General features: G+C 44.0%; 2 protein-coding genes across 4 annotated transcripts; both read right to left on the reverse strand.

Annotated features, from left to right (window-relative positions):
• Nucleotides 1-78: 78 nt before the first annotated feature.
• On the reverse strand, nt 79-7,353 carry LOC139419071 (cytochrome P450 2U1-like). Of its 3 annotated transcripts, XM_071168987.1 has the most exons (8): nt 6,750-7,353; nt 4,199-4,517; nt 3,658-3,992; nt 3,307-3,468; nt 2,920-3,087; nt 1,258-2,335; nt 1,178-1,210; nt 79-474 (listed from the first exon to the last, which is right to left on the reverse strand). In XM_071168987.1, exons 1-6 carry the CDS (start codon nt 7,198-7,200, stop codon nt 2,154-2,156), a joined length of 1,617 nt encoding a protein of 538 aa, XP_071025088.1. In that variant the 5' UTR covers nt 7,201-7,353; the 3' UTR covers nt 79-474; nt 1,178-1,210; nt 1,258-2,153. The 3 variants fall into 3 exon arrangements, with proteins under 3 accessions (XP_071025088.1, XP_071025090.1, XP_071025089.1); XM_071168989.1 differs by lacking the exon at nt 1,178-1,210 and having other exon boundaries at nt 104-506; nt 1,578-2,335; nt 2,920-3,023; XM_071168988.1 differs by lacking the exon at nt 1,178-1,210 and having other exon boundaries at nt 106-506; nt 1,578-2,335.
• A 70-nt stretch (nt 7,354-7,423) lies between these two features.
• LOC139419072 (phosphatidylcholine:ceramide cholinephosphotransferase 2-like) lies at nt 7,424-17,494 on the reverse strand. Its single transcript, XM_071168990.1, has 5 exons — nt 16,895-17,494; nt 16,397-16,514; nt 14,168-14,321; nt 13,549-13,715; nt 7,424-8,285 (listed from the first exon to the last, which is right to left on the reverse strand). Exons 1-5 carry the CDS (start codon nt 17,347-17,349, stop codon nt 8,100-8,102), a joined length of 1,080 nt encoding a protein of 359 aa, XP_071025091.1. The 5' UTR covers nt 17,350-17,494; the 3' UTR covers nt 7,424-8,099.
• Between the last annotated feature and the right edge of the window lie 7,502 nt (nt 17,495-24,996).

The following is a 24,996-nucleotide window of genomic DNA, read 5'->3' on the forward strand; positions in this document are numbered from 1 at the left end:
TTTTGATGTGGTGTGTTTTATTAGATTTCTACTATTGCTCTGCTATAGAAATTAGTCAATAATACCATTGTAGTTTGATAGGATGCAAGATCACTTTCTATTGAAAGACAAGAATAGTGTGTGCAACAGATGCATTAAAGCACATCAAGATCATAATGCAATAGATATTCAAAATCATTTTAGATTTTTAAACTTATTTCAGTCCAGTGAAATACAAATGACAAAATACTCAAGTAATTGAAATACATATTTCAAAAACATGTAACAGAATACTGGCCATCAGTAACAGTGGATTAACGCACCAAAATACAAAGGGTATGAAAAATATAAGCTATGTAAAATATTTTATTACATGACAGAAGGTTTTTGTCTTTAATATTTACTGTTGTCTTGTTTAGAAGATAGAGCTGAAGGAAAAAAATGGTTGAGGGAACATTAGGCCCTGGGAACATAGGGCCATGGGAACATGGGGCCCTGGGAACATGGGGCCCTGGGAACATTAGGCCCTGGGAACATGGGGCCCTGGGAACATGGGGCCCTGGGAACCTTGGGCCCTGGGAACATGGGGCCCTGGGAACATTAGGCCCTGGGAACATTAGGCCCTGGGAACATGGGGCCCTGGGAACATTAGGCCCTGGGAACATGGGGCCCTGGGAACATTAGGCCCTGGGAACATGGGGCCCTGGGAACATTAGGCCCTGGGAACATGGGGCCCTGGGAACATAGGGCCCTGGGAACATTAGGCCCTGGGAACATTAGGCCCTGGGAACATGGGGCCCTGGGAACATAGGGCCCTGGGAACATTAGGCCCTGGGAACATTAGGCCCTGGGAACATGGGGCCCTGGGAACATTAGACCCTGGGGACATAGGGCCCTGGGAACATGGGGCCCTGGGAACATAGGGCCCTGGGAACATTAGGCCCTGGGAACATAGGGCCCTGGGAACATGGGGCCCTGGGAACATTAGGCCCTGGGAACATGGGGCCCTGGGAACATAGGGCCCTGGGAACATTAGGCCCTGGGAACATTAGGCCCTGGGAACATGGGGCCCTGGGAACATAGGGCCCTGGGAACATTAGGCCCTGGGAACATTAGGCCCTGGGAACATGGGGCCCTGGGAACATTAGACCCTGGGGACATAGGGCCCTGGGAACATTAGGCCCTGGGAACATTAGGCCCTGGGAACATGGGGCCCTGGGAACATTAGACCCTGGGGACATAGGGCCCTGGGAACATGGGGCCCTGGGAACATAGGGCCCTGGGAACATTAGGCCCTGGGAACATAGGGCCCTGGGAACATGGGGCCCTGGGAACATTAGGCCCTGGGAACATTAGGCCCTGGGAACATGGGGCCCTGGGAACATTAGGCCCTGGGAACATGGGGCCCTGGGAACATTAGGCCCTGGGAACATGGGGCCCTGGGAACATTAGGCCCTGGGAACATGGGGCCCTGGGAACATAGGGCCCTGGGAACATTAGGCCCTGGGAACATTAGGCCCTGGGAACATGGGGCCCTGGGAACATAGGGCCCTGGGAACATTAGGCCCTGGGAACATTAGGCCCTGGGAACATGGGGCCCTGGGAACATTAGACCCTGGGGACATAGGGCCCTGGGAACATGGGGCCCTGGGAACATAGGGCCCTGGGAACATTAGGCCCTGGGAACATAGGGCCCTGGGAACATTGGGCCCTGGGAACATTAGGCCCTGGAAACATAGGGTCCTTGGAACAGACATGGTCCCCCTGCATTGCACCCATTTTGTTTAGAATGAACTCCCGGTACCTTTGCATAGCAACTATGCAAAAAAAAATTAAGACTGGGTGGCATCGGTAGCAACATGACAAAAATAACTAAAAACCTGATTTTTGTCTGGACTATATCTTCTGGTGGAAGAATTAAATAGTATGACTTATCAAAATACTGTTTTAATTAAAATATGTAATTAATTGTTATTTTAGTAACAGTTTTATAAAAGCAATAAGGCACGAGGCAGTATCATGAATACAGTCACAGACAAATGGGTTGACTGGCTGATGCTGTCGCATCGGGCCAACTAACGCCGTTTACCTGTGACTGTATTCATAATACACCACTTCCTCTTGTGCCTTATGGCTTAATTACAGTGTCAGCGGTTGTTGTTCGTCTGGTGGCCTCATCGCCGGGGCCTCACAATCACAGTGTATGAGCAGGGGGCCAGGGTGAGGCCAAAGCGCCCGTGCATGGGAGGAGGGGCCAGCCCCTCGGGCAGTCTGAAACTGAAGGCCTGCAGCAGGCTGGTGAACATCAGGAACAACTCCATCTTAGCCAGCTGCTCGCCCATACACACCCTGCGGCCTGGGAAAGAGAGGGAGAGAACACTGTAAAGATGCACATTAAGTCATGTGTCATACTAAGTGCATTCCAATAATCAAGTAAGACTGTGAAATCAAATGATTGAAATGTTCAGTCGTGGCCTAACTGCTTCATAGTCATGTAGGGGTAGTATGGGACTTCAACAATCCAGTGAGATTGTAAACTAACCGTTTGAACCTTGTTTCAGTGGATTTTACAGGAGCCTAACTGTAAATGTCCACAGTAGAAAGGCTTCATACTCCGTGTATACCGTGTTTTTTTTTATTTTATTTTTTTTATTTTACCTTTATTTAACCAGGCAAGTCAGTTAAGAACAAATTCTTATTTTCAATGACGGCCTGGGAACAGTGGGTTAACTGCCTGTTCAGGGGCAGAACGACAGATTTGTACCTTGTCAGCTCGGGGGTTTGAACTTGCAACCTTCCGGTTACTAGTCCAACGCTCTAACCACTAGGCTACCCTGCCGCCCCTGCCGTGTAACTACACTCCCGTTTGCCAATCGTAGAGCAAGTCGCTAATGGGACACCCCACATACGTCTGTCGAGAGAGACTGCCGAACAACTTACCTATTCCGAACGGTATGAAGCACTCTTTCCTCAGGAGATTCCCCTGGTCGTCTAGGAAACGAGAGGGGTTGAAGTCGTCTGGCTCCTCCCACACAGTGGGATCCCTATGGACAGACCACAGGTTGGGGATGATCACTGTGCCCTTAGGGATCGTATAGCCACGGAACTCTGCAAGACAACAACAGACGAACCATAGCGAAAGGGTTGTACTCTCCTGTTTCTGCTGCAGCAGCCTAGTCCCTGTTGTAGTGTTGGTCTGGTGGAACTGACTGACCAAGTTGTTGAGAAAGCAATTTAATACAACTTTATTGATCTGACTGTGCATAACGGGAGAGTCAGGTTCTACCATAGAATTATAATGACTAGTATGGGTTTCTCTCTCCTCACCTGTGGTCTCTGAGGCCATGTGAGGGATGGCCAGGGGGACCACCACAGTCATCCTCTGCACCTCCATGATGGTGGCCTCTGTGAACGGCAGGCTGCCTTTATCAGTGAGAGACGGGACCCTGTCTGGGCCCACCACTGCATCGATCTCCGCCTGCACCCTCTCTGTGGTGTGAACGGGTACAAATGACATGGAAAACATTATTACAAAGCAACGAGCATTGGGAAACAGGACACTGGATATGTTACACATAGCATTATGATTTGGGTACTGTACTTCATCATGCTTCAACAAGGAGTTATCTTTAGGTTCCATTGAACTGGTCCTCCACACCCCTCTTTCTGATGTAGTACCTTGGATATCTGGATATACGACCATGTAGAGCATCATCCACAGCACTGTGTTGGTGGTGGTATCAGTACCAGCGATGAAGAGGTCTCCTATGATGTAGAATAGATAGTCCTCTGAAAAGCTACTGTCCGTCTCCCCAGCGGCCTCCTGGGCCAGCATCTCTACCAGGTACATGTCTATGAGATCTCTGGGGTTGGCTGGGTCTAACGTCTCCCTGTGTCTGGTGATGATCTGCTTCAGGAAGGCAGTAATGTCCCTTTCCACTTGCCGTACCTCTTTGAAGACACCGAAGGGCAGGTAGTAGAGCAGGGGGAAGACATTGATGAGGACCGCCGCGCTGTTAGAATAGAATAGAGTAGAATAGATACGTTACTGCCTGTTTTCTGGGAGAAACTGAAATGTGTTAAGCGCTTAAGGGCACACAGCAGGAACTTCTACTTGAGATCAGAGGACCAGCAGCTCTCCAGTTATCAGTTCAGTTCCCACGTATTTGAACCAGTCAACCTTCCGGCTACTGATCCACATCTCTAAACTCTAGGCTACCTGTTTGCGATGATCTCTAGGCCGCGGGCCATCAGGTCCAGCAGGGCGCCAAACTCCCGGTCAGTGTGGTGGAAGCGCTGGCCCAGGGCGATGTAGGAGATTACGTTGGACACAGAGTTAGTTATCAGAGGGGTCAGGTCCACTCCTGAACCCTCAGTATCTTCCTCGCTGAGACGCAGCAGCTCAGATTTGACCACAGCCAGCCCCTCAAGGATACAGGGCTCCAGGCTCAACTTGCCCAGGCCAAAGTTCCGCAGCGTGGTGTGGCAGAACTTGCGCTGCCTTCTCCATACTGGTCCATAAGGTGCGAAAACTATGCCTAAGGTTCAGAGAAATGATGAGAGGCGAGGACGGTTAATAGTGCTGTCACTATGCACTAGTACACATATGTAATTATTTACAGAGAAAAATGAAATGTCTCTTTCCTTTTCTGCTTGGAAGACTTTTGATGAGAATAATAGAATATAACAATATAACAGACCATTATAATATCACAATAGAATATAACAATATAATATAATAGAACAATATAATATAACAGACCAATAGAATATAACACTAGAATATAACAATATAATATAATAGAACGATAGAATATAACAGAACAATATAATAGAACAATAGAATATAATATAGCCATAGAATATAATAGAATAATATAATATAACAGACCAATAGAATAGAACACTAGAATAGAACAATATAACATAAAAATAGAGCAACAGAATAGAAAATACCAATAGAATAGAACAGACGAATAGAATAGAACAATAGAATAGAGCAATATAATAGAACAATACAAGAGAACAATACAAGAGAACAGACCGATATAATATAACAATATAATAGAACAATATAATAGAACACTATAATGAAACAGAACAATAGAATAACATAACAATCTAATAGAACATACCAATCAAATAGAACAATTGAATAGAACAATTGAATAGAATAATAGAACAATAGAATAGAGACAAAGGAGATGAGGGCTTCTTTTGTTTATAGTCCATCCATGAGGTGCTCTTTGATCATGGGATGAAATACTATACAACAAAAAGAAGTTGATGCTGGATAGTAAACAATGCCAGAACAGCCTTTGTTCAAACACACTTCCAATCAAGGCCCTCTCATGTAGTGGAATCTTTTTTAAAGCATTTATGTTTTACGGCTTATGCGTGGCAAGAATTAAAAAAAACAGACGTGTTGTGGCTACAGCCTTCATCAAGGTGACAAAGAATAGCGGTGAACAAACAGGTGTATATCCCAACTCTCACAGGAAGTGATTCAATTCATTACCATACTGTATGTAATTGATGAAGTAAAGAAACTTGGAGAAAGACAACACATTCAAGATATGAAGAATAACAAAATGAACATGGAATAACAAGAATGCAACACCACAAAAGAAATGCAATATCATAAAAGGAAAAAACTAACTGTGTACATGTGACCTCATGTTACCAAACTTAAGAATGGAGAACCAAAAAATAAACCCCATCTTTTACAGGAAAGGAGAATAATCCATTTCCTCATTTAGACCTGGCAATACAGTGGCCTTTAGTTTAAAGATCCAGAACGTTTTGCATGGTGGGAGGTGTTTGAGATCCCTGCGAGTACTGGGGACCACTTCAATGGCCATGGCTTTCAGAGAGTTTGGGCTGCCTATGTGGTGTACAGGCTGCCCAGGTGGGTGCTTTTACATAGGACGTACTTAGAGAAGGCTCAAGGACAGGGTGTCTGGGCGTCATGCCTACGCTATAAGGACTGCTAACGACATATATCCTTTGGCTAAACATTACAGACAGATTGGCCATGCCAGCCCAAACCCTCTTAAAGCCATGGCCGTTGAAGTGGTTCCCATTTCTCGCAGGTGGGGGGTGATAGTCTCAAACGCCTCCTAAAATGCCAAACGTTCTGGATCTTTAAACTAAAGGCCACTGTATTGCCAGGTCTAAATGAGGAAATGGATTATTCTCCTTTCCTGTAAAAGATGGGGTTTATTTTTTGGTTCTCCATTCTTAAGTTTGGTAACGAGCTCACGTGTACACAGTTAGTTTTTTCCTTTTATGATATTGCATTTCTTTCTCTTGTTATGCCATGTTTATTTGGTTCATCTTTGTATCTTGAATGTGTTTTTCCACCCAATTTTTTAAAAACTTGATCAATTACATATGGTAATAAAGTGAGTCACTTCCTGTGAGAGTTGGGATATACACCTGTTCGTACACCACTATTCTTTGTCACCCTGATGAAGGCTGATATAGCCGCAACACGTCGGTGTAAGCCACGACGAAGGCGTTTACATTTTTCTGTTACATGAGAGTGCCTTGATTACTTCTGGAAGTTCGTTTGCACAAAGGCTTTTCCGGCATTGTTTACTATCCAGCATCAACTTATTTTATTTTTTAATTTTTAATTTTTTATAGAACAATAGAATATTCACCGGGCAAAACGCTCATCCATGAGTAAAATCGACTCAGCAAAATCGATGGACTATTGCGCTTTCATGCGTTATTACGCACAGGTCGAGTCTAGAAGCAGCACTTACCTTTCCGCTTTGTCATGATGGTAACGGTGGGAATCTCTGGTCTGTCGGAGAACACATCTGCCCGGTTTGAGAGGGCATCCCTGACCACTTCATATCCGTTCAGTACTACTACCAGCTGACTCCCTACCCACATACTGTAGATGTTACCGTAAACCTTAGCTTGTTCCGTGATAATAACTTGAGGCGAAATTAGAGCTCGTATCTTTGACTTTGGGACGTCCTTCCCTCCCCAGCCTCCAAACCTCCTCCAGATGAAATTGGGAACCAGAAACCCGCCGAAATTTCCAACTATTGGCCATGGTTTAGGACCAGGAGGAATATTGGAGAAATCCTGGTGTTTGCGAAATGTGTGCATTAGATAATAGACGGCCACGAATACTGTCAAGGCCAGAATGCAGACATGGGACGGCGCAGAAGTGCCCAGGAGCTCGTGCCATAATTCCATAACCATAGGGTTTATATCGGCTGCAAAGCACAAAAAAATACCTCGTAATCCTTGGAAACGAGTTGAATATTTAGACTATTCGAAGTATATTTTGAAAATTTAAATATGCTTTTCAGAAGGGTCTGCCATGTTATTTGTCTGTGTACGCAAACGACGCATGGGGATTCCTAGCTTCCTATTGGTCGGTGAGAGGACGGGTGGTGTGATTGGTGCGTTGATAGATGACGAAGGCAAAGGGGTTGACCCAAGCGAGCTTCATACTTCTCCTAGTATCTGCACTTTGGACAAAACTGAAGTCAACGTGTTCTTTTTTTATTATGAAGGTATAAATTATGGTACATTAGGACACACAATCATATGAGACTAAAGACTAAATGCAAATTAAATTAATACACAATATAAAACATTGAAAACAAACATCTTAAAGTTTGCAATTTAAAATTGCATGCATTTGTATTTAAAGGCACATTTTGGAAAGTATATTTTTAAAGTACTTAATATTCATTAAATCTAATTGATGTAAACGTAATAATGTATAGCTCTATAAAATTCAATTTTTATGTTGGAGTTTTGAGTAAAGCTGCAAGCCAGTGGCAAAGCGCTGCATGACATCGCAACATGTTGACTTCAGTTGAGTTTGTTACAGTAACATTCACAAGAATAAAGAACATTTTCAAATAAACTGACCTCATAAATAACATACATTGTAGTGGTGAAGTACACAAGGACCCAATGTGGACTATGTTATTCTTCTCACATACTTTCCCTATATGACCATTTCCTCACAAACTTCAACTATCCTTCACATAATACTTGAAATCACCTAATAGAGCATAAATACTGCACGAATACAAAATAGGTTGGGGTGTTCAAAGGACCCTGAGCTGGGGTGGAGTCCCTTCTCCCTACTCCTCCCGCAGGCTCTGCACTGCACTGTACTTCTTACAGGAGTTCTTAAGGCAGGCAGGGGGCCAGGTGATTGGCCAGCAGAAGGAGCAGGGCACCTGGGTCTGCACGTTCCTCTCAAAGAAGTTGAACACGGGGTTCCACCAGGTGTTGGTGAGGTAGTTGTTGGGCGAGCACCGCAGGGCCTGTCAACAAAAAACAACAGACAACTTAAACGTGAGCATTACATCATAGGAGACTTCAATTGCTGGTACTGATACCACCACCAACACAGTGCTGTGGATGATGCTCTACATGGTTGTGTATCCAGATATCCAAGGTACTACATCAGAAAGAGGGGTGTGGAGGACCAGTTCAATGGAGCCTAAAGAGAACTCCTTGTTGAAGCATGATGAAGTACAGTACCCAATCATAATGCTATGTGTAACATATCCAGTGTCCTGTTTCCCAATGCTCGTTGCTTTGTAATAATGTTTTCCATGTCATTTGTACCCATTCACACCACAGAGAGGGTGCAGGCGGAGATCGATGCAGTGGTGGGCCCAGACAGGGTCCCGTCTCTCACTGATAAAGGCAGCCTGACGTTCACAGAGGCCACCATCATGGAGGTGCAGAGGATGACTGTGGTGGTCAGTTAAAAACAAATTCTTATTTACAATGACAGACTACCCCGGCCAACTTTGGGCCAATTGTGCGCCGCCCCATGGGACTCCAAATCACGGCCGGATGTGATACAGCCTGGAATCGAACCAGGGACTGTAGTGACGCCTCTTGCACTGAGATGCAGTGCCTTAGACCGCTGCACCACTCGGGAGTATTAGCACAACAAACAAAGACAAGAGCCTTACTGAAGAATAAATAGTCCTCTTTTTATTTTTTTTGTCTTTTAGCAGATGCTCTTATTAAGAGTAACTTACAGGAGCAATTAGGGTTAAGTGCCTTGCACAAAGGGCACATCAACAGATTTCACCTAGTCAGCTAGGGGAATGGAACCAGCAACACCTTTCAGTTACTGGTCCAACCTATTAACCGCTAGGCTACTACCCAGTGTGGCAAAAGCCCAAAAAGATCAGACCCCTCCCTCAGTGGCCGGTCCAGATCCAGAGCCACATTTATGGGCTCTAAGACCAACTATTGACTGGGGAATAAAATAAGAAACTGCCACAACAGCATGCGACCAGCAGAGGGAGCCAAATGCACAGGAACTACAAGTACTGAGCATTAAACGAGAACCAACCTACAGGAAGACTGAGGAGGAGTGGTATGAACAGACCTACCAAACCAACGCCCCAACGGAAGAATACTTTATGGGCATCAGTGCTGAAGGAACTAACATTGGACTAAGTGCTACATAATCTTGAGCACGCGGCAAAGAAAAGTGGCAAGGACATAATGTAATGGCACCCTGTGTTAAGATAGATTGCACTCCCGAACATCTTCCCCCAAACTGAGTGTCTAAAAGAGGTATAAAAGGAGGAGAGATCAGTGCCTAGCCATGATCCTCTACCCATATGATTTGGACATCATAGAGAATCATCAGACAAGGTAAATTACCTTTACTATACTCTGTTTGTATTGACTACTTTGACATCAAGGCACGAGCAAACTATTGACTGGTATATCTTAAGAATTGTGTTGTACACTGGAAGCTCACACCACATAAAAATAATAAGAGAACAAGGTTGTGAAAGAGAGAACTTCACCCCTCAACAGCGCGAGGCGTAGAGAACTCTTGGGAGCAACAAGTTCCATCTTTGGTGTGTCAGTGACAATTGCAGTTTGGCAAGATTGAAAAAGCCCAGCAATAAGTAAGCCTCGTAGTAGCCAAGGGTCGATAAAAGGGAATCAATATCTAAACAGTAGTTAGTAAATAGTGTAACCATAGGAAATTCGGACTAAATAAGAACATTATAGTATTATAAACAGCAGAGGCTGCAAAACTATTACTACTCTTATAAAGAGCAGTTTCGGGAAGGACTAAGGGAATAGAGCTTCAAGGTAAATATATGGGTGTTTGCTTTGTTTAAGAGTTATAAGAAGTGTGTTAAGCGATTTACATTTGCAATATTATCTGGCATAGTATAGCGCATTAAGGATTGATTGAGCATTATTGATGTATTGGGACTGTAGAACCATTGAATTGTAATAACGTGTATAAGACAAAAAACAGAGTGACTTAATAAAAGCTTGAAACTTTGACAACTAGGCCAGATGAACGATCTGGAGAGCAAACGCCTTTGACACTCACTGAACAGAAAGTGACCCTGGTTATAGGTTAAAGTGATTGCTCTAAAGAATATTTCATTGTGTGGACAATAATATACAGTGCCTTGCGAAAGTATTCGGCCCCCTTGAACTTTGCGACCTTTTGCCACATTTCAGGCTTCAAACAAAGATATAAAACTGTATTTTTTTGTGAAGAATCAACAACAAGTGGGACACAATCATGAAGTGGAACGACATTTATTGGATATTTCAAACAAATCAAAAACAATGATGAGCTGAAAGTTTAGAGGGACGGCCAGGTCTTGGTAGATTTGCAGTGGTCTGATACTCCTTCCATTTCAATATGATCGCTTGCACAGTGCTCCTTGGGATGTTTAAAGCTTGGGAAATCTTTTTGTATCCATATCCGGCTTTAAACTTCTTCACAACAGTATCTCGGACCTGCCTGGTGTGTTCCTTGTTCTTCATGATGCTCTCTGCGCTTTTAACGGACCTCTGAGACTATCACAGTGCAGGTGCATTTATACGGAGACTTGATTACACACAGGTGGATTGTATTTATCATCATTAGTCATTTAGGTCAACATTGGATCATTCAGAGATCCTCACTGAACTTCTGGAGAGAGTTTGCTGCACTGAAAGTAAAGGGGCTGAATAATTTTGCACGCCCAATTTTTCCGTTTTTGATTTGTTAAAAAAGTTTGAAATATCCAATAAATGTCGTTCCACTTCATGATTGTGTCCCACTTGTTGTTGATTCTTGGCACTGTATCTTTGGAAAAGTCAATACATATAACGATACTAGTTTCCAAGTGACTACTAGCTGACGAGCATAATAACTAACAGAAAATAAGTTATTAGGTATTGATATATAAAAGAGGAAGACACAAGGTAAGGGAGTATAGGAAGAGTCTATAAACATAAAGTAATAAAGTCCTCATCTATCCAAGGCCCCACACTAGACCAGGAAATAAGGGAGTGACAACGTGAACAAAGGAACAAACTCAACTCACGCGAAGGGCCATTACGAATACATAGAAGGGTTGGTAGGGTCGAAGTGACTAAAATCCTAAAGTACTCTGCCTAGCCAGAGGACGGGGTAGAGGCTTTTGCTGCAGGCGAAAGGGCAAGAGTCAGCACCGTGACACCAGCCAAAAACAATTGTAGACTTTGGCATAAACATTTATCAATAGTAGTAATATGGATATGTAGAACATCTAATTTTGTGCAATTCAATAATCAATGAAATTGTTGACAGTCAGGCAATTGACACAACTACAAGGGAAGGAGCTGTAATAGTAAATGCCAGGCCCTATTATGATGGCAGTCTTAGTTTTGACCAGCAGAGGGAGTAACACCATGCCAACACATTATAGCACTTCTATAACCTACACGTTGTGATGACACTGCTCTCAAACAAACGTTCACACTTGTAATTCACAGAACTATGGGAGGTTTACACAACATTTCCCTGAAACATGAAGGTCATTACGTTAACATTAGGTTAATCATTATGTAAACATGCAGAAAGCGGTCGTCTTTTGAGGTGAATCTCACAGGGTGGGTAGAGCCATCTATCATGATCCTAGCCAGGCCTAATGGATGAGGATGAGGGTGTACTCAGTCGTGTAAACACTGTGGTAGGTGGTTCAGAAGTGTATGCGAGTGCTTCTGGCATTGCACGTGCACACACACACACACACACACACAGCTAACCTTGTGGGACACACAATTCAGTCCCATTAAAATCCCTATTTTCCCTAACCCGTACTCTTACCCTAAACCTAGCTCATAACCCTAAAACTAAACCTAGCTCATAACCCTAAAACTAACCCTAGCTCCTAACCCTAAAACTAACCCTAGCTCCTTACCCAAACCCTTAACGTAATTCTAACCCTAACACTAATTCAAACCGTAACCCTAAACCCCCTAGAAATAGCATTTGACCTCGTGGGGACTAACATCATGTCCCCAGTTGGTCAAATTATTGTTTGTTTACTATTCTTGTGGGGACTTTTGGTTTGGAACCATTTCTTATTGGTCTATTAACTTATCACCTGGTGATTTCACCAGGCAGGCAAAAACTTCATCCCACTAAAATTGTCTGAAATTTCAGCCTGCCTTTTCAAACAGCTCTTACATTACAATGGCATTATCATAATTTCACATATTATTCCAACCTCTGTGTCACAATATACATAAAACACAGGTAAATCAAGTTTTTGACTGCACTGGGCCTTTTAAACTGCTGTATTGTCAGTGTTTTCTTGCTCATCCACCAAGAGGTCTACAGAGAAAGCAGTAGAGACTGAACAAGCTGCTTGTCAAAAAGGGACACTTTTTCTACTTTGTCTCATTCTCACTGGTGGGTGTAATTAAATTAATATTGTAAAGAAGATTCTAATGCAGCAGTATTCAACTCTGACCCGACGACAGCCTGCTGGTTTTCTGTTCCACCTGATAATTAATTGCACACACCCGGTGTCCCAGGTCTAAATCAGTCCCTGATTTTTGGGGAACAATGAAAAAAATGCAGTGGAGCTGGTTTCGAGGTCCAGATTTGAGTTTGAAGGTTCTGAAGCCTGGTAAGCCGTTTCTGCTGGATAGTTATCAGTCCATCTGCAGTATCATCAAGAATCTACTTTATCATCTCTGTCCATCTGCTGTATTATCTATCTGCTTCTACTACATGACAGTATCATGTCACCTGGACGTTGGCCATGGTGTGGTACCACCAGAAGAGAAACGATTACTCTATCTACATCACAGGAGGTTGGTGGCACCTTAATTGGGGAGGACGGGCTCGTGGTAATGGCTGGAGCGGAATAGGTGGATAGGTGATCTAGAATAGGGGATTCCATTTGTTCCGTTCCAACCATTATTATGAGCCGTCCTCCCCTCAGCAGCCGACTGATCAATATCTCACCTGGATGACCAGAAGAGAATGTGTCATTTATTTTTAAGATGTTTCACTGTCACATACACCAGATAGGTGCAGTGAAATGTGTTGTTTTGCAGGATCAGCCAAAGTAGTACGAAGCCACTGGAGCAAATTAGGGTTAAATGGCTTGTTTAAGGACACAGACAGATTTTCACATTGGGTATTCCAACCAGCAACCTTTTAGTTACTGGCCTACCCCTCTTAACCCCTAGGCTACCTGCCACCCCATTACTATATCTAGTATCAGCATCATTCTAGATCCTACAGTGTCAGCATGTCACCTGGACGTTGGCCATGGTGTGGTACCACCAGAAGAGGCGTGAGGTGATGAAGTAGGCCACCACCACATCCACACTGTAGTGTTCGTGGGCCACCAGAATACACACCACTCCCACAGCAGCCAGCAGCCAGCACATCAGGTGGTACCACCAGAACGTCCGCGGGGAGTCTGGACGAGACAAAACACACACAGGAGGTCCTTTCATTTCATTAACCTGGTCAATGTTAAGTGGATGGCCATATAAACACATGAGTCTGGAGCAGAGAAGGGGGGAGACAGACACACACAGGGGGTTGTGTATGTCGTCAGTAAGGTCAGACGTTGCATCCTCTTGAACAAGTCCCACACAGGAGGGAAGGTAATAGATAGGGTTTGGGAAACACTGTAATAGAGGATCAGGCCACACCTGGAAAATGTCCCTCCATCAACCAAATGTATATCTGCCCGGTAACATTACTACATAATCCGGAAAATGTTCAGAGATCATGATGCCGTAGCTATGGGACCTTGTTTGCCCTAACAGATAATCTAACCTAGATGAGAATATGATATACTTGTTAGTTATCAATAATGAACAGTATTTAGATGTGTGTGTGTGTGGTATTTTATCCAGCACTCACACTCTTTAATAAACAGGTAGGTGAGGGTTAGCATGACGGTGTGTCCACTGTAGAGGAAGTCACCACACATGAGGTGGGAGCCGGTGATGGACAGACCACCGCCGGAGATCAACGTCAGCACACGCTGCATCTTAGCGTGAGAGTCCCCATACAGCTGAGAGAGAGATAGGAGGGAGAGAGAGAGAAGGGGGGGGGGAGAGAGAGAAAGAGATAGGAGAGAGAGATTAGCTTGACAGACAATACAAGCAGCTTCAGTTAGAGGAATAAAGAACATTATACAGAACGTCATTGTAACATCACTGCAACACAAACGATGTTCCCGTGTGGCTCAGTTGGTAGAACATGGCACTTGCAATGCCAGGGTTGTGTGTTTGATTCCCACGGGGGACCAGTACAAACAAAATATTAAAAAGTATGGACTCGCTACCGTAAATCGCTCTGGACAAGTCCATCTGCTAAATTACGTACAGTTGAAGTAGGAAGATTACATACACTTAGGTTTGTCATTAAAACAATTAGGACATCTACTTTCAACAGCTTGGGAAATTCCTGAAAACTACATCATGGCTTTAGAAGCTTCTGATAGGCTAATTGACATCATTTGAGTCAATTGGATGTGTACCTGTGGATGTATTTCAAGGCCTACCTTCAAACTCAGTGCCTTTTTGCTTGACATCATGGGAAAGTCAAAAGAAATCAGCCAAGACCCCAGAAAAAAAATTGTAGACCTCCACAAGTCTGGTTCATCCTTGGGAGAAATTTCCAAACGCCTGATGGTACCATGTCCATCTGTACAAATAGTACGCAAGTTTAAACACCATGGGACCAAGCAGCCGTCATACCGCTCAGGAAGGAGACGCGTTCTGTCTCCTAGAGATGAACGTACTTTGTGCGAAAAGTGCAAATCAATCCCAGAACAACAGCAAACGACCCTATGAAGATGCTGGAGGAAACAGGTACAAAATTATCTATATCCACAGTAAAACGAGTTCAATATCGACATAACCTGAACGGCTGCTCAGCAGCTGCTCACTGCTCCAAAACCGCCGTAAAAAAATCCAGACTGCGGTTTGCAACTGCACACGGAGACAAAGATCGTACTTTATGGAGAAATGTCCTCTGGTTTGATGAAACAAAAATAGAACTGTTTGGCCATATTGACCATCGTTATGTTTGGAGGGAAAAGGGGATGCTTGCAAGCTGAAGAACACCATCCCAATGTTAAAGCATGGGGGTGGCAGCATCATGTTGTGGGGGTGCTTTGCTGCAGGAGGGACTGGTGCACTTCACAAAATAGATGGTATCATGAGGGAGGAAGATTATGTGGATATATTGAAGCAACATCTCAAGTTAAAGCTTGGTTGCAAATGGGTCTTCCAAATGGACAATGACCCCAAGCATACTTCCAAAGTTGTGGCGAAATCGCTTAAGGACAACAAAGTCAAGGTATTGGAGTGCCTATCACAAAGCCCTGACCTCAATCCTATAGAACATTTGTGGGCAGAACTGAAAAAGTGTGTGCAAGCAAGGAGGCCAACAAACCTGACTCAGTTACACCAGCTCTGTCAGAAGGAATGGGTCAAAATTCACCCAACTTATTGTGGTAAGCTTGTGGAAGGCTACCTGAAGTTAAACAATTTAAAGGCAATGCTATCAAATACTAATTGAGTGTATGTAAACTTCTGACCCACTGGGAATGTGATGAAAGAAATAAAAGCTGAAATAAATCATTCTCTCTACTATTATTCTGACATTTCACATTCCCAGTGGGTGGTGGTGATCCTAACTGACCTAAAATAGGGAATTCTTACCAGGATTAAATGTCAGGAATTGTGAAAAACTGAGTTTAGATGTATTTGGCTAAGGTGTATGTAAACTTCCGACTTCAATTGTAAATGTTTGGAAGTGTTAATATGAGCCTGTGTTAATGGATAGAATTGTACCTATCCAATGAAATTGCATTTAAACTCGCCAGTGTCGTCATCTTTCTCCCATCAGATCACTGTAGCACAATACCCAGAAAACCTCAATTCCCTGGGGCATATATTTCCAATCGAACTCAAGACCGGATGCGATGATGTTTGTGTCTCCAGGGTTCGAATTCAAAATTGCTTTTTTATGAGCAGCTATTGAGCATGGCAGGCAGATCGATATGAGTTCTGGAGGGAGCCAGGATGAGATCACGGCAGGACGTGGTTCACATGCCACAGCTGACACACACACACACACCTTGGGGGCACAGGTGAAGTGATTGCCGGGTACAGGAAGGGTTGTGATGTACATGGTGACGCAGCGGTACAGGTAGAGGGTGCCAATCAGGAAGAAGAACCTCCGACCTGCAATCGACCTGGAAACAAAGGGAAATAAATGATGTCATCAAACAGGCCACTGTTAAAAGGGCTGTGGAACATTTCTCTTGGACATAGAACAGTGGAGGCTGCTGAGGGGAGGACGGCTCATAATAATGGCTGGAACGGAGCCAATGGAATGGCATCCAACCATGTGTTTGATGTATTTGATACCATTCCACCTCCCCAATTAACGTGCCACTAACCTCCTGTGACATAATAATAATGAAAATGTCATGTTCAGCATACCGTAGCACTTCATATAGCCTACAATCACTGTCTTATACTGTTAAACCTGAATGTTGTATAGTCTGGTTAGAATTTCACATACATGGGGATAGCCTGTGACACAGATATCCCAAGATAACCGTTCTCTTACTTGTATCTGAGGAAAAGCCACTGTATAACCCAGATTCCCACCAGGAGCATGCCGTTGATCTCGGTGACCGTGAACGCCCACTTCACTCGGTCGATGTAGTCAAAGAACTTATCGGGCAGTGGCGGGCTGTTCTCCTTCTCCGGGACCCTCTCGTGGACGACCGTGATGACCACGGTGGTCAGGACCAGGTTGAAGATGGCATAGAAGAACGCGATGGCTGTCTTCCACCACTCCGTGGGCAGCCGGTTGCCCTTGGCGTCGGGCAGCGAGATCTTGACGTAGTCCCTGTGATGCCTGATGACCTTGCGTAGGCATCGTTTCGTGTCCTCCGGAGTGTTTTGCCCGTGTTTGGGGCAGTTGGCGTTAGGGAGGACCCCAAAGACACTGGCGAGGACCCCGCTCTCACCATCCATGCCCGGGTCCAGATGGGATGCAGTCGGGTCCACGAGCGCCATGGTCCAACACTGTCTACTGTCCACACACCAATGAAGAGCTCTCTGGTTCACCCAAAGTCAGCTAGTGCCTCTGAGGGCCCTGGATAAATAGGAATTAGTCCTTGTTGTTGGGCCTACTGTATTTGGATTGACTGAGGCAAAGATGTCTTCCCCCTGAAGAAGAACAAGGTTAGGATTTCAGTTTCATTTTGGTTCAAAAGATTTTTACTGTGTGCTTGTTTCCTGCAGGAGAAAGAAGACACTGGAGAGACTTGAGCCGTAATGGAAGGATGGAATGCCTATCTGTGGGTAATCACTGGCTAATGTTCCCTCATTGTCTTCAATTTGGCTGGAGACAGACATGTCTGTTGGAAACTCATGACAACCTCTTCTCATTCTTCAGTTAACAACAAGCAGCCGTACAGTACACTAATGTCCACCACCATTCCATTAGCAAAAGGACAGTTGTAAACTGAGATACTAATTAATAATACCAGATGTCAAGGAAGTTATCATTGTGAAATGCTAGTAGGCTACAGATGTAGGATCTTAATCTGATCACTCTGTTGCAGGAAAACATTCCTGCAATGCAGGACATTTAAAATGTGCAGTATATTTGAGGTTTAAAATGGCTTCTGAAATTTGTAATTTCCAATTTGAAGTTTCAGACTTGATTCTGCCCATCAAAAAAATTTATCAAAACCTACAAACATTTCCATTAAATATAATACACATAATAATTCAAATGTCCTGTTGCTGCAGGATTATCTTCCTGCTATATCCTGCTATATATTAAAAGTAATTTCCTCACCATCTTAAATAAGCATGCCCCTTTCAGAAAATGTAGAACTAAGAACAGATATAGCCCATAGTTCACTCCATTCCTGCCTGCACTTGACCAGCACAAAAACATCCTGCGGCGGACTGCAATAGCATCGAATAGTCCCCGCGATATGCAACTGTTCAGGGAAGTCAGGAACCAATACACACAGTCAGTCAGGAAAGCAAAGGCTTTTTTCAAACAGAAATTTGCATCCTGTAGCTCTAACTCCAGTTTTGGGACACTATAAAGTCCATGGAGAATAAAAGCACCTCCTCCCAGCTGCCAACTGCACTGAGACTAGGTGACACGGTCACCACCAATAAATCCATGATAATCGAAAGTTTTAATAAGCATATCTCTACGGCTGGCCATGCTTTCCTCCTGGCTACCCCAACCCCGGCCAACAACAATCTGGACCCTCTCTTTCTAAAATTATCCACCGCCATTGTTGCAACCCCTATTACCAGTCTGTTCAACCTCTCATTTCTTCCGAGAACCCTAAAGATTGGAAAGCTGCTGCGGTCATCCCCCTCTTCAAAAGGGGGTGACACTCTAGACCCAAACTGTTACAGACCTATATCCATCCTGCCCTGCCTTTTAAAGTCTTTGAAAGCCAAGTTAATAAACAGATCACTGACCATTTCGAATCCCAACGTACCTTCTCCGCTGTGCAATCTGGTTTCCGAGCCGGTCACGGTGCACCTCAGCCACGCTCAAGGTACTAAACGATATCATAACCGCCATCGATAAAAGACAGTACTGTGCAGCTGTCTTCATCGACCTGGCCAAGGCTTTTAACTTTGTCAATCACCGTATTCGTATTGGCAGACTCAATAGCCTTGGTTTCTCAAATGACTACCTCGCCTGGTTCACCAACTACTTCACAGTTAGAGTTACGTGTGTAAAATCGGAGGGCCTGTTGTCCGGACCTCTGGCAGTCTCTATAGGGGTACCACAGGGTTCAATTCTCGGGGCAACTCTTTTCTCTGTATATATCAACGACCTCGCTCTTGCTGCTGGTGATTCCCTGATCCACCTCTACGCAGACGACACCATTCTGTATACATCTGGCCCTTCTTTGGACACTGTGTTAACCAACCTCCAAACGAGCTTCAATGCCATACAACTCTCCTTCCGTGGCCTCCAACTGCTCTTAAACTCTGGCAAAACCAAATACGTGCTTTCAACCGTTCGCTGCCCGCATGACTAGCATCACTACTCTGGACGGTTCTGACCTAGAACACGTGGACAACTACAAATACCTAGGTGTATGGCTAGACTGTAAACTCTCCTTCCAGACTCATATCAAACATCTCCAATCCAAAATCTTTCAATTTTGCAACAAAGCCTTCACTCACTCCGCGAAACTTACACTAATAAAACTGACTATCCTACCAATCCTCGACTTTGGCGATGTCATCTACAAAATAGCTTCCAATACTCTACTCTGGATGCAGTCTATCACAGTGCCATCCGTTTTGTTACCAAAGCGCCTTATACCACCCACCACTGCGACCTGTATGCTCTAGTCGGCTGGCCCTCGCTACATATTCATTGCCAGACCCACTGGCTCCAGGTCATCTACAAGTCTATGCTAGGTAAAGCTCCGCCTTATCTCAGCTCACTGGTCACGATAACAACACCCACCCGTAGCACGTGCTCCAGCAGGTATATCTCACTGGTCATCCCCAAAGCCAACACCTCTTTCGGCCGCCTTTCCTTCCAGTTCTCTGCTGCCAGTGACTGGAACGAATTGCAAAAATTGCTGAAGCTGGAGACTTACATTTCCCTCACTAACTTTAAACATCACCTATCTGAGCAGCTAACCGATTGCTGCAGCTGTACATAGCTCATCTGTAAATAGCCCCTCCAATCTACCTACCTCATCCCCATATTGTTTTTATTTACTTTGCACACCAGTATCACTACTTACACACCATCATCATCATCATCTGCTCATCTATCACTCCAGTGTTAATCTGCTAAATTGTAATTACTTTGCTACTATGGCCTATTTATTGCCATACCTCCTCATGCCATTTGCACACACTGTATATAGACTTTCTTTTTTTTCTATTGTGTTATCGACTGTATGCTTGTTTATTCGTTGTTTATGTCGCACTGCTTTGCTTTATCTTGGCCAGGTCGCAGTTGTAAATGAGAACTTGTTCTCAACTAGCTAACATGGTTAAATAAAGATGAAATAAAATTAAATATCAAACTAGAAAATCCTATATCTGTATGTCCCTTTCATTACTAACTCGTCAACTATCAGCTCCTGTCCTGTGATTTAAATAGTTTGGGTTTAAACACCACATTTTTAAATACCACATTCATTAGAATGATGAGCAGGGAGGTGGTGGAAACTTCAAGATGTTTACTGTGATTCCACTACTCTTTATATGTAGGATTAGAATGATGAGCAGGGAGGTGGTGGAAACTTCCAGATGTTTACTGTGATTCCACTACTCTTTATATGTAGGATTAGCAAATTAAGGAGATAGAGTTTACTGTACTAGTCATTCCTGGCTGTATCAGCTTAAATGTTTATTTTATCAAAATGCCCTTTATGGTGTTTACAACTGCAGGCTACTCTAGGGTGTTGACGTGAGTGTTTATTTTAACCTTTTGTAGTTGGATATTTCCCAGAAGCACTGGCTCATTTACTCCTTGAAGGCTCTTCTTTTGGGGACTCTGACATTTGCACCAGACAGCCTACTTCTCAGACCTGAGTTCAAATACTATTTGAAACCCTATTGCTTTATTTGTGGTTAATTGAGCTTGCATGGCTTAATGGACCAATAGAATAGTCCAAAAACTACAAACCCCACCCACCTGGCATTCCAGGCAGACTAGAGCAAACACTCAAAAGTATTTGAAAGATTTCAAATAGTATTTGAACCCAGGCCTGGGGCTTTTATTTGAACTGCTAGTTTGTTCTTCTGTCAAGGAGGATCTGGAACGCTGATCAAACCATTTGTAGCTCCGCCACGTCAACGTAGTTCTCTTTCTGTCCTCCCCTGCCTGAGATTATATACCCAGCCTCCTCTCTATATCCCCAGCTGCCAGGAGCGGTCCAAATGCAGGCTTCACATGTATAGACTATATGTTCTGCAAGACTGCCTCAAGTAGTTACAGTGTAGAAGCTGCTCACTGTACACCATGTCACATGGCTTGTGTCGTCCACCTTGCATGGATGTTAGGAGATACAGGAAATGGCGATTGGTTGGGAGATGCATGTAGTACATCTGCATGTAGTTGCTGTATGAAGTGTGCTGGCTGGACAGACTGTCACTGTACTGTAGGCTAGGTATGAGACTTGAGAGAGCAGAGAGGGAGAATAGGTAGAGCGAGAGATATAGAGGGAAGAATTAGAGAGGAAGAGGGAAACAAGAGCCAGAGAGGAGAGGTAGAGAGAGATAATAGGTAGAGAGGAGGAAGTAAACAAAGAGAGAGAAGAGGAAAGGAGAGACAGAGGGAGGTAGACATAGATGGGTAGAGAGAGAGAGAGGGAAAGAGAATAGGTAGAGAGGTAGACAGATGGGAGGAGAGAGAGAGGAGAGAGAGAGAGAGAGGTGTCTGTGGGAATGACTTAGAACCTATGGACTCTCTCTCATAAAGGGAGGACACCAATCAGAGGGGCTTTGTCCCGATGCACAAGAACACACAATCCCATTGTACCAGCTGCCAATCCAGGTAAAAGACACACACACACACACTCTATACCATGCATGCACACATGTTCAAACACACACAATGCATAGACACATTACACCGACTGCACTGTACTTTGAGGTTTCTTTGAGCTAAGAAAAGAGAGCCCAGCCCATTGCTTATCCAGCTCTCAAAGTGAGGGCATCTGGCTTGATTGAAGAGTCCTAAGCTAAGTATAACCTCTGACTCCAAGGCCTACTACAAATGAAATCTTCAGCCAGGGGGTGGATGGATGACTGAGATCACGGAGTTGGTATCTTCTATCACAGATACAGATGACAGTCTTAGTATAGGGAGGCTCCAGTGTACCTGCGAGATTCACATGGCCAAAGAGCAAAGTGTGTGTGTGTGTGTAACCTGAGACTGACTGAAACTTGTCGACAGACACACCTCTCCTGCATCACATTCTTCCAGATGCGCGCGCGCGCACACACACACACACACACACACACACACACACACACACACACACACACACACACACACACACACACACACACACACACACACACACACACACACACACACACACACACACACACACACACACACACAGAGCAAGGGGTCGCCTTCTGAAATTCAAAGTTAATTTTTCTCTGTTGTCTTTAATTATTAGAGAAAATATTATTGCAACCACATGCTTAAACTCTCAAAAAGTTAACAACTGTAGCTACAAAAATAAAGAATTGTTCATTTGATGTGGGAGTAATATATAGTTTACTGTCAACTTTCCAGAGGTGGACAAACTAGCCAAAACAAAGGACCATGACTTACCTAAAGCCACAGGTCCGTTGACTAGTGGTTTCCATTCGCGCGCCAGAATAAAGCACAGATTCTTGGACACAGGACCATGAGTTTATTTGGGACTGAGCCCTTTTTCTTGTTTCTTTTGTGTTGAAGGGGACCCCATTTAAAGCATCCGTGAGGTCTGAGGTGTTAAACCCTGGTGCCAGGTCCTTACTAACTAGTGTGTATATATCTGGGATTGATTTAGTGACTCAAAGGGGGTGATAATAATGGTTGGTTAAATACATGTTTCCAAGTTTAGTTGTTTATTGAAACTGAATTGATATGCAGACTTCACAGACCATGTTGAAACTGAATTTAAATGCAGGCTTCACATGTATAGACTATATGTTCTGCAAGACTGCCTCAAGTAGTTACAGTGTAGAAGCTGCTCACTGAACACCATGTCACTTGGCTTGTGTAGTCCACCTTGCATGGACGTTAGGAGATACAGGAAATGGAGGAATAATAATTCAGAACTTTACCTTGTGTTTGTGTTTATTCTTAAGTTAAAAGGAATAGATTGTGTTGTTTCATATACTGTAGAGGCATGTTATATTTCCTTAGGTGGACCATGTTCTTAGAGGTATTTTACCCACTAGGTGGAAGCACTGCACAATTTTATGTATGGTTTTCAAATTGATGTAGTTCTGTCCTTGAACTGTTCTTGTCTATTAAATGTTCTGTATTATGCCATGTTTCATGTGTACCCTGCGCAGAGTAGCTGCTACTTTTGCACCGGCTAATGGGGATCCTAATAAAATACCAAATGGTTAGGGCAACACAGTCCACATGCTGTCTATCTACCCACCCTAGATACAATTTCCAAACTGATATGAACAGGTCCCTCAGAAGACAGGGCTACTCACGGAATTTGAATAGCAAAGTAGAGTACTTTGCACCTGACCCGAAATAGGCTGCATCCTGGTGTTCCAACTGAGCCTTCTGGTGTACTGTTTAAAGAACTGTACGGTGGTGTTGTAACTTTGCCTAGGCAGATTGACCCGACAGTACAAAACACGGTTTCATTCACCGGGGAAAATCGCCCCAACAGCAACACTGAAGGAGAAAATTATGAAGTAATAAGGCCCGAGGGGAAGTGGTACATGAGCAATATACCACAGCTAAGGGCTGATCTTAGGCACGACACAACACGGAGTGGTATAGTAAAAAGGAAGAGAATGCAACACAGCATGGTATAGTATTCCACTATTCCAATACAGGAGACATGAACCAAAAAGGATGCCAGTAAAATGTACTTGAAATGGGGATAATCTCTGCCTGTTCATGCTCTCTACCTCTTTTCAGTTCATGATGTGAGAGGACTTCAGGAATGGCCTTTTTCTATTCTCCTGCACTTCTGCCGCCTTTAAAAAGGTGCGAGTGCATCTCCGGCTTCCAAAATGCATCTTATACTGAACAAAAACATAGAAATGCAACGTGTTGTGCTGAATTTATTTTTTTAACCTTTATTTAACTAGTCAAGTCAGTTAAGAACAAATTCTTATTTTCAATGACGGCCTAGGAACAGTGAGTGGGTTAACTGCCTCGTTCAGCGGTGGAATTGACAGATTTTTACCTTATCAGCTCGGTGATTTAATCTTGCAACCTTTGGGTCACTAGTCCAACGCTCTAACCACTAGGCTACCTACCGCCCCGAGATCCCAGAAATGTTCAATGCGCACAAAAAGCTTATTTCTCTCAAAAATGTTTCCACAAATTTTTATTTCAACCCTATTCTTAGTGAGCATTTATTTTTGCCAAGATAATCCATCCACCTGACAGTTGTGGAATATCACAAAGCTGATTAAACATTACACAGGTGCACCTTGTGCTGGGGGCAATACAATGTCACTGTAAAATGTGCAGTTGTGTCACACAACCCATGTTTCAAGGTTTGAGAGAGTGTGCAATTGGCATGCTGACTGCAAGAATGTCTACCAGAGGTGTTGCCAGATAATGTTCATTTCTCTATCATAAGTCAAATTCTCTAAAATGGCATTGTATGTCCAACCGGCCTCACAACCACAGATCATGTGTATGGCGTCGTATAGGCGAGCGGTTTGCTGATGTCAACGTTGTGAACAGAGTGCCCCGTGGTGGCGGTGGGGTTAAGGTATGGACAGGCATAAGCTACAGACAATGAACACAATTGCGTTTTATAGATGGCAATTTGAACGCACAGAGATACCGTGACGAGATCCTGAGGCCCATTGTCGTGCCATTCATCCACCACCATCACCTCTTGTTTCAGCATGATAACGCATGGCCCCATGTCGCAAGGATCTGTACACAATTCCTGGAAGCTGAAAATGTCCCTGTTCTTCCATGGCCTGCACACTCAC

This window comes from Oncorhynchus clarkii, chromosome 10 (genome assembly GCF_045791955.1).
Source record: "Oncorhynchus clarkii lewisi isolate Uvic-CL-2024 chromosome 10, UVic_Ocla_1.0, whole genome shotgun sequence".
Lineage (NCBI taxonomy): Eukaryota > Metazoa > Chordata > Actinopteri > Salmoniformes > Salmonidae > Oncorhynchus > Oncorhynchus clarkii.

Excerpts from the sequence above, each read along its gene's own strand:
- LOC139419071 (XM_071168987.1), bottom strand. The coding sequence starts at position 7,200 with ATGGTTATGGAATTATGGCACGAGCTCCTGGGCACTTCTGCGCCGTCC. Across the intron at positions 4,518-6,749 it reads CATCATGACAAAGCGGAAAG|GCATAGTTTTCGCACCTTAT; the intron begins GTAAGTGCTGCT and ends TCTGAACCTTAG. Across the intron at positions 3,469-3,657 it reads CGTATATCCAGATATCCAAG|AGAGGGTGCAGGCGGAGATC; the intron begins GTACTACATCAG and ends TTCACACCACAG.
- LOC139419072 (XM_071168990.1), bottom strand. The coding sequence starts at position 17,349 with ATGGCGCTCGTGGACCCGACTGCATCCCATCTGGACCCGGGCATGGAT. Across the intron at positions 16,515-16,894 it reads TGGCTTTTCCTCAGATACAA|GTCGATTGCAGGTCGGAGGT; the intron begins GTAAGAGAACGG and ends CTTTGTTTCCAG. Across the intron at positions 8,286-13,548 it reads ACACCATGGCCAACGTCCAG|GCCCTGCGGTGCTCGCCCAA; the intron begins GTGACATGCTGA and ends TTTTGTTGACAG.